Source organism: Agelaius tricolor, unplaced genomic scaffold (assembly GCF_023055355.1).
Source record: "Agelaius tricolor isolate 1412-34295 unplaced genomic scaffold, bAgeTri1.0.p SCAF_11, whole genome shotgun sequence".
Lineage (NCBI taxonomy): Eukaryota > Metazoa > Chordata > Aves > Passeriformes > Icteridae > Agelaius > Agelaius tricolor.
This window is the reverse complement of record NW_027269271.1, coordinates 11,715,520-11,730,494: the sequence shown is the minus strand read 5'-3', so window position 1 is coordinate 11,730,494 and position 14,975 is coordinate 11,715,520. Positions and strand designations below refer to the sequence as shown.

At 36.6% G+C, this 14,975-nt stretch overlaps 1 protein-coding gene across 8 annotated transcripts in view; it reads right to left on the bottom strand.

Moving 5' to 3' along the window:
* Positions 1 to 14,975, bottom strand: part of COL11A1 (collagen type XI alpha 1 chain) — a 125,857-nt gene that overhangs the window by 36,999 nt on the left and 73,883 nt on the right. For all 8 annotated transcript variants that reach the window (XM_071436122.1, XM_071436124.1, XM_071436116.1 and 5 more), the window contains 11 exons: positions 14,563 to 14,616; positions 11,516 to 11,569; positions 9,303 to 9,347; positions 9,119 to 9,172; positions 8,985 to 9,029; positions 5,919 to 5,972; positions 5,036 to 5,089; positions 3,562 to 3,615; positions 2,530 to 2,637; positions 1,658 to 1,747; positions 1,343 to 1,396 (listed from right to left, as the gene is read on the bottom strand). In XM_071436122.1, coding sequence (XP_071292223.1) covers positions 1,343 to 1,396; positions 1,658 to 1,747; positions 2,530 to 2,637; positions 3,562 to 3,615; positions 5,036 to 5,089; positions 5,919 to 5,972; positions 8,985 to 9,029; positions 9,119 to 9,172; positions 9,303 to 9,347; positions 11,516 to 11,569; positions 14,563 to 14,616 — 666 coding nt within the window. The remainder of the gene's footprint in view (positions 1 to 1,342; positions 1,397 to 1,657; positions 1,748 to 2,529; positions 2,638 to 3,561; positions 3,616 to 5,035; positions 5,090 to 5,918; positions 5,973 to 8,984; positions 9,030 to 9,118; positions 9,173 to 9,302; positions 9,348 to 11,515; positions 11,570 to 14,562; positions 14,617 to 14,975) is intronic.

Below are 14,975 nucleotides of genomic sequence, written 5' to 3'. Positions count from 1 at the left end.
AGAATAGGTAACTTGAAGCATACTCTACTATTGAGCTTAAAATGCCGAGAAGGAAAATTCCTGCGCAGCATGATTTTACACAGTTGTGCAAAGGGAACACAGGAGTACTGGGTTTGCATGGCAAGGGTTTGCTAGCAGGGGACTACAGGGCTGACTTCTGGGAGAAGATGCCACTTTCCACTATGTCCAGTGGAGCTCACACCAGGCAGCTCCAAGATGAACCGATGGGCCGGCCATGGCTGAGCCCATAAGTGACAGGGTAGAACCTCTTGGATAATGTATTTAAGAAATGGGGAAAAAATGCACAACAGAAGGGGAGAGAGATCCTCCCACAGCCCATGGAGGAGCCCGCACTGGAGCAGGTGGATCCCAAAGGAGACTGTGCCCATGGAGAGCCTGCAGTGGTGCAGGATCTGGGCAGGACCTGTGGCCCTGTGGAGGGAGGAGCCCACACTGGAGCAGGTTTGCTGGCAGGACCTGTGACCCCTTGGGGGACCAACCCTGGAGCAGCCAGCTCCTGAAGGACTGCACCCTGGGGGACCCGGGCTGGAGCAGTTCATGAAGAACTGCAGCCCTGGGGAGGACTCCTGTTGGACAAGTTCATGGAGGGCTGCCTCACTGCCAAGGGACCCCACACTGGAGCAGGGCAAGAGTGTGAGGACTCCTCCCCATGTGGAGGAAGGAGTGGCAATGTGTGATGAACTGAGAACCACTCTCCATCCTCCTGCACTGCTTAGGGGCAGCATAAAACAAAAATCAGGAGTGAAGTTCAGCCTGGGAGGAAGGGAAAGTGGGGAGAAGGTGTTTTCAGACTTGGTTTTTGTTTTTCCTTATCTATTCTACTCTGATTTGATAGAAAATAAATTATACTCGTTTTCCCAGTCTATTTTGTCCATGATGTAACTGGTGGCTGATCTTCCTGTCCTTATCTTGACTCACAAGCCTTTCAGTGTATCTTGTGTTCTCCTGTCCAGCTGAGGAGGGCAGGGAGAGTTTGGTGGGCACCTGGCATCACAGCCAAGGCAAGCCCACCACAACAGCATGAGTCATTATCCATGGATTTTTCCACTGCGGAAAACCTCTCTTATCTCAAAACCAATTTGACATAAGTGACAGGCATTGAGCAGCAAGTAAATCTCATAACTAAATCTAGTGGCAGAAGGCTTCAGATATTCTCTACCTCCATATCCATGCATGTTCATTAGTATGGATACTTTGTAGAAGTCTGATCTGTCTGCTGTTTTACAGACTGCATTAATGAAAACATCCCAGCATCTAAAGAAGAAAAAAGGTTATTAGATAATATTGTTTATATTTCCATAGAATTACTATGTTTACTTACCATTGGGCCAGGTGGACCCTGTGGGCCTTCCCCTCCTTTCAGACCAGCTGGACCCTAAAAAATGCAAAGGAAATAAAAAGCTTGTCTGGAAAGTTCAAGAGTAATTTTGCAACACATATAATAGGAAACATGTAAAGATACAAAGAAACAAACCTGAATAAATTCCTTATTTCTTATCTAGCCAATTATATTTTTATCTGTTCTTTTATTGCATTTATTTTAAGTACAGTAGGAGACTTAATAAATAAAGAAATTCATACATTGTTTCTTTCTTTTACAAATATCATGGCAATTCCTCTAGAGCTTGTATCATACCTGAGCACCTGGAAGCCCTCTCTCTCCAGGGAAACCACGAAGACCTGCTGGTCCATCTTTCCCAGGAATGCCTTGAGGGCCTGGATCACCCTGGGAAACATATTACATTTTGATTAAAAAAAAATGTTTAAAAATTATGTGTACAGTGAGCGATGAAAATTAACTACCAGATCCTAGTTATTGTAATGAAAACAAAGATTGTGTCCCCAGCTATTCACTCACTAATTCTTTTATCAGTACAATAGTCTGTGGTTACATTTATAATGAACTTTGACAAAATACAGCACCAGTTATGGAATACAAATAGTGAAAAACACAACAAGCTGTAAAAATATATTTAAAGATAAATTCAATAAAAAATTTTGATACCCTATTATAATCAAAAATTGAATAGAATTACATAGCAACTAGATAAGTAATATTTTTCTTGTTCCCCAATGGCAGCCAAAAATTAAGCAAGGAGTTAAATTTATTCAGTGAAATTCTACCTTTTATTCACTACTACACATCTGACTTTAAATGCCAATGTAAAAAATTCTACCTTGGTGTGAATATGTCATTACTAAGTATGACATATTGAATATGATTAGTATATTGAATGCATATTATATGCAAACAATTTTTTCTTTTGCTTTTATTACAAAAAATATTAATTTTTGGCTCAAGAGAATTCTCATTATTTCAGTGGAAGCACTCTCAGTTCTAAAATTGGGATCTTCCAGTCTTCCAAGTCCTTCTGGGTGAAACCTGCCAATCATGATTTTACACTGTATGTTCTGATTTCATTCTGCATGTCTTCATGGTGATTTGAAATGTCACACTGTCAGCAGTCTTCTGTCCCTTCCTGTTTGTTCCCCAAAGCCACATCATACCTTAGCACCTTCTTTTCCTGCAGCACCTGGCAGGCCTTGTTCACCTGGGGGACCAGGGGGACCTGGATGGCCTCTTTCACCAATTGGTCCAGTCTCACCAGTAGGACCCTAGGCACAAAAGCACAACTTCAGTCACCTGAAGTTATTTAATGTCTTGAGGGTGTGGGAGGAAGTGGAAAGGAGCAGATTCTCAATATCCAGCTGTTGTGTTACCAAACAGTGCTGCCGTTGGTTAGTGCACATTCCTCACCTTCCCTCCAGGCAAGGCTGACTTACAAAATATCTTTGTCCTATAAAATAAATCTTGCATTGCATTTTGCCTGCAGACACGTCTGTGCAGCTTCCAAAGAGTGAAATCCTGACCTTGTTCCTTAAGCACTGAAGCTTTAAAGCACAGCATGTATGGGAGAAGGTTATAAAAAGGACAAAGGAGAGAAATCCATCTACTATTCTTGCCTTGAAACAGTTCTGTACTGTTGCTTTTCTGAATAATAGGAATTGTAAGGCAGGAGAGTTGAAAGATCTCTCTATGGATTCCCTAGCAGAAAAGTTCCACTGAGGGAATCAGCTAAATAAGCTCTATATGCTCGATTAAGTTGTAAATTAATAAGGTTAAATCAAATGAAATTTTGATAATTTATCTCTCCACAATCTAAAATTTACTGAAAATTTTTCTCTGGCAAGAAATTCACATGTAGCATTGTTCTTTCTAAAATGGTAGAGAAATGTGTCTCTTTGATTTCTGTAAACAACCAATTTCATAATCACAGAAAAAACAAAATGAACCAACAAAAAACCCAAATCGAAACATAAGACAAAGTGGAAAGTTAATCCAAATATTTTCATTTTTTTGATGGAATCACTGATGATTGCTAAGTATAGCTTTCTAATATTGTTAATGCAACTTTTGTTACAAAAGTTAATATAACCACGGATATGGTCCTTTTAATACAGCAAAAGCAACTGCCTTATCTATAATATAACCATTAAACGCTGGGCTCATGAAGTCAGCTATGAAATGAAATTATGTACCTGAGGGCCAACAACACCACCAGGACCAGGAGGACCAGTTTTTCCTTGAAAACCCTGTGAAAAAAAAAAGACAGAATATTACATTACCCTTTACGAGTTATAAAAGGGCAAAATTCATCTCTGTGCTGAAGAGGTAAATGAGAAATTCCATGTCACACATTCCTTCTCTTCAGAAAATAAAAAAGAGAAATTTTTTTTGTCTGTGTATGCCTAGATATGAAATGCTGATTAATCTTCCATCTCTCTGAGGTGGTACAGCAGTAAAAATTGCCATCAGTTTTACAGATCTCTCTAGGAGAACTTGATTAGATGAGTTTGAATGCATAAGTGATGCAGCTAAAAGACAGCTGAAGATACATTTTTACATATGTATATTATGAATCATAAAGCCTGACATAAAAATGCTTTTTAAAGAAAGACACAGATGGACTATTAAGTTGGAAGGGCATTAAAGTGGAGGTGAGACAAAAAGAAATTGAAAAGAAATAAAGATCCAGGGAAAACTGTAACTTTTTAACAGCAGACTAAAGAACAAGTTTGAGCATCCTGCATTGTAAACAATGTAAACAATTGATCCTTACGGTACACAACACAGTCTTTGCATCATTGCAAAGGAAAAGAACAAAGAAGGAGTCAATAATGTTTCATACACAAAAAAGCCACTATCATTGCAAAGCATTACAGTGCGAAAATGCTGCAATACCAGCAGAAGAAAATAAGAGATTTTCAGAGGGGTGTGTTACTCCAAGCTCTGTGCTTCTCCTTCCAGCAGTGGAAGTGACTCAGCAGTCACTAACAGATTTCCAGTGAAGCTGGAGCCTAAAACACATTCTGTATGCTGAGAAAATTTCTCAATAAATTCATTTATGGCTTTCTCTAGCTCTAAAAAATCTCAGTGAGAATTTTTATTTTATAATGGAATAGGAATAACATTCTGACACAAAGAAATAGTGTGTTTTTTAAAGATAATTAAATTAAAAGTATGACATAGTATTTTAAATTTTCATGCCAGAATTTATTAATTGTGATTCATAGATGAGTTACATAGTCTCAAAATTTTATTTTACTTTAATAGGTTCAATCATTCCTGATCCTACTTTCCACAGGTCTTGGCTTTTCATTTTTCTAGCTGTTTATCATCAATAAGACTTTTTTTAATGCTACTATTTTTGCTACATGGCATTCAGGGAGAAAACTACTGTATAGTAATTGTCTGAAAAATCGCAATTTCCTTCTATTGGATATTTAATCTCATTCTGATGTTACTAACTAGACATAGCAAAGAATAACCTCACACTTATATCATGGGAGCAAAATAAAGCTTTCTCCTGCCCCATCTACAAGAAAAGTACAGTTATGTAACCTTTTGGTGCCAGCCTCTTTCCCTTTTCCCTGTTGTCCCTATTTCTTTGATTTTGATCACATAACCATGACCTTTAGAACAACACTAACACAGCAGAGTGCATTTACTTACAGTCTCACCCCGCTGTCCTGGGTGCCCAGGCAAGCCATCTTTTCCAGGTGGACCCTGAAATTATAAAATACATAAATCAAGCAAATTCTTAGCCATCCTCAAAGAAAGTGTGCAATTAGCTATCAGAATTTCTGCTCTCTGTTTATTTTAGACTAGTCTTTGGTAACTTTAAACTGCTCCTATATTAGCTAACTAGGATTTTAATAATATTTTTTCCTTGAATCCTTCCTATAGTGTCTTAACAATTTCTTGGAGAATGACTGTTGCAAAATGCAAATGTGTTCAAGATAGATTTCTGCAAATTCAGAAATCTTGTAAAGTCCCTATCCTTCCATTTTTCTTTGGTTAATGAGCCAACACAAATCTAAGCACTTCAGAAGTACTTGATGAAATTTCAGGTTTCGGAATTGGAAATAAAAGTAAAAAATGCATGGGAGGTGCTTTGTTGCTTTTGTACTGCACATGAGCAGAGGCACACCAGAAAAGCACCAAGACTGGTTCAGGGGGCAGCTCAAATGTGCTGTTATTTCTATATGTTCCTGCTACTAATGAATGCCTCCTTCCTCTTCATTTTTCCTCAGTGAATCAATCATTCAAAGAAAATATACAGCAGCAAAGTAGCATTTTGCCTGAACTCAGTGTGTCACATGGTCTCTGGCAGGACATACCAGACCTGCAGTTCGGTGCATTACTCTCAATGTCTTCAGAGCTGCACCAATGACCATGTTAAATATGTGAGCCCAAACCCCTAAGGCTCAACAAGAGCATTTTTAATCTATGCATAAACCACCCCTTACATAAATTTTCAACTATTTACTTCAGAGGCACTCTACAAAAACTACAATTCCTGTTGTTGCACATACTTAATGAAAGAGATACTTACTGGAGGTCCCTTTGGTCCAGGGAATCCAACAGGTCCCTGAGGCCCTTGTGGTCCCTGGATTAAAGGCAAACAAAGAAGGGAAGTTTTACTCAAGCTGGATTGAAAAGTTTGTTTCAATTACAGAATATAGGAACCCTGCAGGTAATGTCTGGATTTAAGCATAAAGCCTCGGCCACACTGTCATAAATCTTGGTAGTCACAGTTCACATGCACAGACTCTGGAGGGATTTCCTGAAAGCAATAGTGTTTGTGTAGGAATCCAGTAAAAAAATGAGGAAAGCTATTTATTTCAACTATGTTTGCATCTTACTCCTATAACTGTGCATAATAAAGTAGGAAACAACTGTGAATTTGAAGCACTGTTCTTCCATGTTGCATAGAACAGGGGATTTAGTTAATACTTTGGTCATCTTTTTAACATTCAGTCAAACATTCATCTTTGGCAATTCCTAAACCCTGATAATATTTCAAACCAGTACAACAGTAAAAAATTCCAAAAAGAATAAACTTTTCAGAGTTAGCTGGGATTAAATACAGTATGTTTGCTATTATGAAAAATAGTTGAAAAATCCCATGATATATGAATATTGTATTTTTATAGTTTTGTATATATACGGATAAATGGAGAGATCAAATTTTCATGCAGCATGGTTTAAAAAATTTAGCTAAAGATGATCAACTGACTTAGTGCATTGTAAGCACATGTACATGCATGTATGTTCACAGGGAAATACCTATATCATAGATATTTACACTAAGTACTAGCTTACATGACTCTTTCTGAAGTAGTTATCAAAAAAACTCCAGAGGCCAGCTTTTAAAATTTACTGATGACATTGTGAAAGGTCCTATTTCAGCTCATGAAAATCCTTTTGCTCTTAAGTTTTTAGTGTACTAAGTGAAATCTTAAGAATCTTATTCCTTTTACATGGTTCCACAGCTGAGTTATGTACCCATGCCATATGTGCAAGACTTTATCCTATTCTATTTGGTGTATGATGTGTGGCTTTGCTATGACATCAGCTGTCCAAATATGTTAAAAATGTTGGTAGATGCTAAAGACTTGAAGCAGGAGGCCACATCTCCCAAATGATTCTACCCTTTTGCTCCTGGGAGTTCCATAAGCCTCATTCCTCAGAGCCCAGGCTTGCAGGGCACAGCTGCCTCCTGTAGTGGACAAAGCAGTGCACAAATGTAGCTGGGGAGAGGATCCCTTGTGCCCAGCCTGGGAGAGCTTGATCTTAAATGAATCTTATTCCAGGGCAGCTTCTATTTTACTGAAATGCTAAATTCGAATCAATTAAGAAGTGCTAGGCAAAGGGAGAAATCTTTGTGATCTTACTGCCCATCTATAATTTTTTTTTTTCTTGAAAAGATGTGTAAGTCTGTTTCTGAAACCTTCATAACACGCTCCATATGGGGGTTTGGGTTGTTTTTCAATATGCTATGTCTGTGAGCAAATTAACTTTCCTCATTTGTTTTTGGGTATAACATAAAGCTTAAAAAAAAAAAAAAAAGAAAAAGTGGAACTTTAGAGAAAAACTAATAAGAGTGACTCAGCTACAAAATACCTAAATGAAATTGGTCAGTCTCAGAAACTGGGTTGTAGGAACACAATTTGAAGTTTTACATTTAAAAGCACCTTCTTTCTCAACAATTTCCCCTGTTCTCAAGCTTTGAGGCATTCTAAGGAAAAAACTTTACATTTTTCTCTTCATTCACAATATGGCTTGCGGGTTTCAAGCCAGCGGACTGATGGATTGTGTGAGAAAAAGAACTAGAATGCTAGCAGCATGCTATCAAAACTACATTTTCATTCTTGTTATTAAATTTCATTTTAACAGTAGCTACACAGAATAGATTATTTATTATTTTCATGTTTGGTAGCTGAAATAGTCTCAGAGGAGTAGAGATGACAGTTTTATTTTTTGGCAGACACCCCTCTTGGGAAGCAAATAGATACCTCACACTTATATTACACAAGTGATGAGAAACATGTTGCTTTATGATTCTTCATCTCTTTGCTTTTATCAATTTCTCTCCAGGGATACCTTCATCTTGGATTAATCTTCTCATTGTTTTAGTACCCCCAGAACTTCTCTCCTTTGCAAACTCCTGGAGCTGTCAGAAAACTTCCACAAGGATCTGTTATTCTCCTTCTGGTAGGCTGCCTTTGATCCTCCTCAGTGTAAGCAATCTACATTTTCTTTCTTGGCCTATGCTTCGTTCTCTCCATCCCACATCCTAGCTAATGCCAAAAAAGTGGCATTATGGAGCTGGGGAAAATGCACAAGGAGCTCCCTCCTGAAGAATAACACTCCTACAGAACACTGGGACCTTCCTGTGGATACTGGGAGAAGAGCTTTAGGCTTCCTGTATGAAAAAGTTTAGCAGTTTAATGAAATATGACTACAAAAGAAAAGTTTAGGCTTTGCAAAAATGCTTTGGTAGAAAGCTCATCCACTTAAATTGACTTGGTTTTCAAGTGCTGCCATTACAAAAACGATTTATTAATACTCTTTTTTCTTTATAGTGCTGTACAATGAGCTGCCTAGTGGATTTGTGTATTGATTGGTAAGATAATAGCAAGCAGAAAATTTTGTTTTAGAGAGAACAATAGGATTTCTGAAGCATGCAGAAAATAGGTTGAAGGGAATTCTTAGCTGACCAGAACAAAAAAACTCAGCTACTTCTGGATCTTCTGGATGTGGCTTGAGTGTTTGCTATTCAATGAATGGGCAGTAAGCTGCAGCAGGGGAGGAATTCTGAAGAGGCTAAGCTGTGAGTACACCTGTAATTCACAGGAACTATACAAAGCACATGGATGGAACACAAAGTATGTATGTACTCTCTGTGTCCTGAGTGTAACTGAGACACAGTTGGAAGAAGCTTTTAGCAAACTTCAGCCACCCCATTCATAACTTTGGGAAAAGCATCATTGGAACTGAGGTTTTGTTAGTTTTGGTTACCCTGGTCAAAGTAGCACAGAGATATTAGAGGGAGAACTGAAAATAAAACAAACCACACTCCTATATGGTGGGAAAAACAAAGATGGCTTTCACAAACCCTTTCGCCTGGTGGGCCAGGAGGACCATCATTGCCTGAAGTGCCCTGGAAATCAAAGAGAGTACGTTCAAGGATTTACATTTATTTAAAAGAAACAGCCTGTAGCCAATCTATACAGTGTGCTTGACAATTACCTTTGGACCTGGTTTACCAGTGGGACCTCTGGGACCTCTTGAGCCTCTTGGACCCTGTCAATTTAACACAGATGCACTTGATGATAAATTCTGGATATTATAATCTAATAAAAGTAATTTGTCACAGTATAGTGGAAGCAATTTAAACAGGAAAGCTTCTAAATTGCAAATCAAAAGAACTTACTGTTGGTCCTCGCTGTCCTCTGGGGCCTGGTTTGCCATGCAAGCCCTGGAAAGAAAAGTTCACAGGAATCATCTTAGCAGGCACTCTATTTGTGATATAAAGTTTTTTTTAGTGAAGTGGAGGCAGAGAGCAACTCCCTTAAGTTTAAATGTTATTTTACCTTTAACTATCTACTTTGCATTTCAATTAACAGAATCATGGTCCTTGATAAAATTGTTTATATTTCTGAGTTCACTGGTACTTGTGGCTAAATGCACTAAATTTGCCTGAGAGTCAGATTCTGTCAGAGGCATTAGAACATTTTAAATCACATTAGAATGGTATTGAAGGTGGCACACAACAAGCAGAGTACCTCTGCAGTAGTCTAAAGGACTTGGCATTGTGAACAGCCTTAAAACAGAGTTCCTGGGTTCCCGTGGACAGCTCCACAGGTTAATAGAGAAAAGAAAGGACAAACCTCTCTTCATTTATAACAGAAATGGGCACTGTAATGCCTACCAAAATTATGCACACTTGACAGAGATTCAGAACTTGCCAGAAAACCAGTCCTTACTTTTTGCTTTAATATATCTCTTAATCATGCTGAATATGATTTTTTCTTTAGGCTCTGCACTGGAATTGCTGTGTATTGTAATGGAAAGAATCTTAAAAGTCAAGAAACTATTTTTCAGGTAGAGAAAGGAACATGATGGCTGGTACTTTTGAATCTCTGAGGTAAACAAACCAGCAACCAAAAAATCATCAGAGATGTCCTGGCACAAAGCTCCCCTTTATCAGAAATGAATTAAATGCACTCATCTGTTTTCTTTGCAGGGTTTTGGGTTTTTTTTTTTACTGTTGATTTTATTTCACTTATCAGAATAAAATTTATGTGCTGTTTTTGAAATGCTACTCAGCCTGTGATCTTCTCAAGGACAGAGACTGTCTTTCTTAGTATGTGTATGCATGGTATAATAAAACACCATGATAACCCTTTAGGCAAGACTAACAATAATATCTGATTCTCATTACAAAACCTGCAGTTATGGGCTCATTGATGATCAGCATAATATTTCAGTGTACCAGCAGTTTGATGGTATTAATTACATAGTTAATACCCTAGATGAACTTAAAACTTTATGAATGCCCGAAAACAAATCAAAATAGTAAGATTTTCAGAATATTAAGCCTTCTGTTTGATTCTATTATTTTGAATTTTTTTTTCAATCTGCTGCCTTTATTAGCAGTTGCCTCATTTTTTCACAACATGAACTGAGCATTGCTTTGTTGTTTGTGCCTGTAAATAACAATGCATCTTTATCTTAGCTAAAATGATACAAGAACAATTTAAACTGTACATAAATAATGCAAGTGCTATTGGATTTCATATATATAATCTTAAAATAATGAATTTCTGCTTTAATAATAATAATAATAATAATAATAATAATAATAATGAGAAGAAGAAGAAGAAGAAGAAGAAGAAGAAGAAGAAGAAGTATTACCTGTTTGACTTGATGTTGCTATCAGCTATGAATTCTGACTCATCTCTTAATTTCATCATCTTTCTAAAATACCCTGCTATATTCAATTGAATTTTAGAGACAACAGCACAGTGACCTTTTTTCTAATCTATTTTTAATTGTTATAGTTTGAGGAACATGCACAACACATTTCCCCTCACCTGCTTCAAACATACAAGGCAGCAGAAGATGTAATTTTACATTTTTTAAAATATATGTAATAGTACACATTCTTCATCTTGCCTGGTACATTTTGCCTTTTTGAAGCTAAGCCTAAAAAAACCCCTTGTGGCAAGTCAGAATATTTATGAAATACAAGTTGAATTTCCTTGAGGGTAAATTGCATGGTAGCAGGATAATTCATGGGATACAGGAAAATAGTTCTTGCCAACTCACTCAGCTATACTGTCCAAAAAAAAACCTCCAAGCCCTTCAGCAAAGGTGATTTTTATTCTCTTTTTCAAATTATATAATCATGGCACTATGTGCAGCAAGAAAGTGTGCAAGTTCTTGTATATTTAGATTAGTACCTTAAAGAATTGCAAACAGTGCCTCAGTATATCCTGTTTTACATAGAGGTCCATCTTGAATGTGAAAAGCCTGTTTTTATCATTCTTTAGACAGTAACTTGTATCCTTAGGTTTCAGTCTTTTCCCCCAGCACTGAATTTTAGAAGCTAATAAAGTGTTAAGCAAGAATGAATTATCATACCCTTGCACCCTTCTCTCCATTGGCACCTGGAAATCCTGGGAAACCAGTTGAGCCCTATGTAAGAAATCAGTGCAAATGTCAGAGGATATCAAGAGCAAAACAGTGGTAGAGCCAACATTTAATAGGCACATAAAGCACAATTCCAAAGTCATGTACATTGTACATGTCAAACTTGCAACTTCAACAGCTTTAAATAAACTCATGAAAACTGTAGATAAACTTACCATAATGCCTCAAGTCCAGAAAGCATAAAAAAAAAAAAATCAATGCATATAATGGACATTATTTGTCATCTTATTAGACAATAAAATATTAATTAAATCTTCACCTTTTTTTTTAAAGCAGGAAAGCAATAATTAGTAACAGCCCACTAGAAATAACTGTATCATAATGAAGACAAACTTGTTGCCTCACACTAAGATATTCTTTTCAAAAATAATTCCAAAAAATGGTAAGGATTTGCCACATACTCTACTCACTTTACTGAGCTGTAAATTAATTGCTTTTCTCACTTTAAACCAAACAATGGACAGTTTCATTTAACTGATCCATTCAACTCATACATAGGCAGAATTTATGAGATGATCTGACTTGAAACTGCTCCCAGCTCTATTCCTCCTCCTTTTTTCCTTCCCTTTCCTTCTGCTCACTGCCCAATCCAATGGGAACAGTACTATTTTCTTCTTTGATTCTGGAAGAGAGGTCCATAGACATTTTACCTGCCAAGGTTTTAATTTTTCATAAGGAACTTGGGATCAAAGAGGAAATAATCATGATAAAATATACTTTTAACTGACTGGGGATGAAAATGTAGAGAGTGTTTCGTTTGGTTGGCCACTAAAATTTACTAGCCAGAGTCCCTGCTGTCAGAATGCATCTATGTCTGTGCAGCTTGCTGTTAGCATCTTAGTGCAAATGAAATGCATATTAAAAAACCCTAAAATATAACTTCTTGGTGCTCTTTGAAATATTTTCTTTTTTTTCTCCTGTTCTTACGTCTGTTTTTCCTCTAATGAATCTTGTTTTACATAACCATTCCAATTATCCATAAAAGACCTAGAGGCAGTACAACTTCACTAACACAGATCCTAATGAAACCCTCACTGACATTGACTGGTGGCAGAAAAGTAATATTTTTCTCCCTTCCCTTTCCTTTTATATTCCTTTTCCTTTCATTTCCTTTCTTTCTTCTTAATTCTTCACTAGTTATAACTTTATATAAGAATAAAACAAAAAATTCTAGTCTGTGAAGCCCAAGCATGCTCTTTAACATTAAAAGGTTGGAAAAAATCCAGACCAAATGATGGGGCACAGGTAGACCTGAGTTGGTTCTAAATATCTTGCATGTACAGTAGTTTTTGAAACTGTATTTCAAATCAAGAGGAACTGGATTAGAGAAAAATAAAAGTGTACTGAAAATTATCAGATAAAAAACCTCTATACTCTATACTCTAAAAAAATTCTTAGAAAAAAGCTTGAAAAAAAGCAAGTATCAACACAAAGAATGATATCAACTTTCTTGATAATACTAGGACAAGATTTCCTATTTGCTCTACATAGATAACATATTTTTCTGCTGCTTTCTTCTCACTCCCTTGTGTTAATTCAAACTGGCCTGTGACTCAGTTTCCAAAGAAGTCTCTAGTGAATTATCTGTTGTAGTTGTCATTAGTCTTTCTTGGAAATTTTAGCAAAAAATTGGAAGAGCAACAGTGAATGCAGCTTGAGAACTATTTTCAATTTAAATGTGATAAAAATTTAGTGCAAGGAAGTTCTTGATGAAGTCCTTGTTGAAAAAAGAATCAATCAACTTTTATTTGGAATGTTACATTATTTTTTTTCTTAGACGTGAATAATGTAAAACTCTATCCTAGATTTTTCAAAATGAGACTAAAATCAGTTTAGAAACTGAAGCCAAAATCCCTGTGTCTTTCAAGGTGAATAGTTTTCATGAGTACTTTCCACAGATAGTTTTAATATTTTTCACTAATGCAGTGTTCAGTGAATAAGCATTCCTCAGGCAGTCCATTCACTTGACTAAAAAGGGTTGAAGTAGTTGAAGTATAGGGCAGAGTGAGAAAAAGACTTTACTAGTCAGGAAGTTGTATTTCATACAAAACCCCCCATAATTTCAAAATTGGAAATAAAAAGAAATCAAAAGAAGAATAGAACTGAGGATTTTACTGCAGGTTGACTGTTCAGATGTATAGGAGTGGTAAGGGATTCTTTTACTTGTGATATTTACCTAGATGGGAATTCTTTGAGAAGGGCTGGAGCTACAATGCCTCCCTAATGGACTCTTCTACACAGTGAAATGTCTGTGGAACTATGATTTTATTCCATCTTTTTTCTTTCTAATTCTCAGAAAAGAGATCCTGCAATGATATTAACATGCCCATTTCCTAAAGATGGGTTAGGATGAACTTGATAGAAATTTGTTTCTTAAAAATGTTTTAAACCAGAAGCCCCTGTGTGGTTTTCTATTGTCATCCAAATACGTAAAGTAGCTGAAAGATAAATATAAGCCCTTAAATTAACTAAGGATTCTGTTTTGTCATGTTTGTCTTAAAAGAAACTAAAGGACAACATGAGGAAAATTGTAAATTATATGTTTTAAAGAAATATGGCTTATTCCATGGAAGAACAATAATCACACAAATGGAATCCCTGCACCACACTGAAAATCCCCATCACTATCAGCATCTATTTAGTCAATATAGTGCCTATTCTCTTTCAAGAATGTCAGCAATTCCTTCTTTTCCAATTGTTTAGTGCATGCCAGTCTGATGCTGGCACAATGCAGCTCAGTAGAAGATGCTAAATGATACTATATTAAGAAGAGTTGAGAGATAGTGCTCCATAAAGAGCCTGACCTAGGGGTCGCACTGAAGAAGATGTTACTTCAGAATATGATTGTCAAAAAAGAAAATGAGAAAAATGGCCCTTTCTTTGATATCCACACCCTGCTTCCCCAAACACAGAAAATTAAGTAAGTGCCATTGTGACCAGTGTCAAAACACTCAATATACAGCTCATTTCCAGCTCACCTTTGGGCCTTGTCTTCCTGGATATCCTGGTAGTCCAGGTACGCCAAGCTTGCCCTGAAATGAGAAGGCAGTGTTAAATTTTACTGTACCCTCCTTTGTGGTTCAGCAAGTTTCTATACAAAATAATTTTTCCACAACATAGAGTGATGATACTTCATGGAATATAATATTAAATTAAATCAATTTCTCATTTTTATAATTAATTGCCAGTGGGCTTAGTGCCCCAAACTTAAACAAAAATCCTACTCCAATTAATGAAACCAAAGAAACCAACACCTCAAAAGTCTTTCTTCCATGAAGTGCTGTGCAGCTCTCTATGTGGTTGAGATCATTAAACAATAATTATTCTCTAAAAAATCAGGGTGTTAATAGGTTTAAGTGAGAAGAAATTATTTTTAATTTATACTATGTGA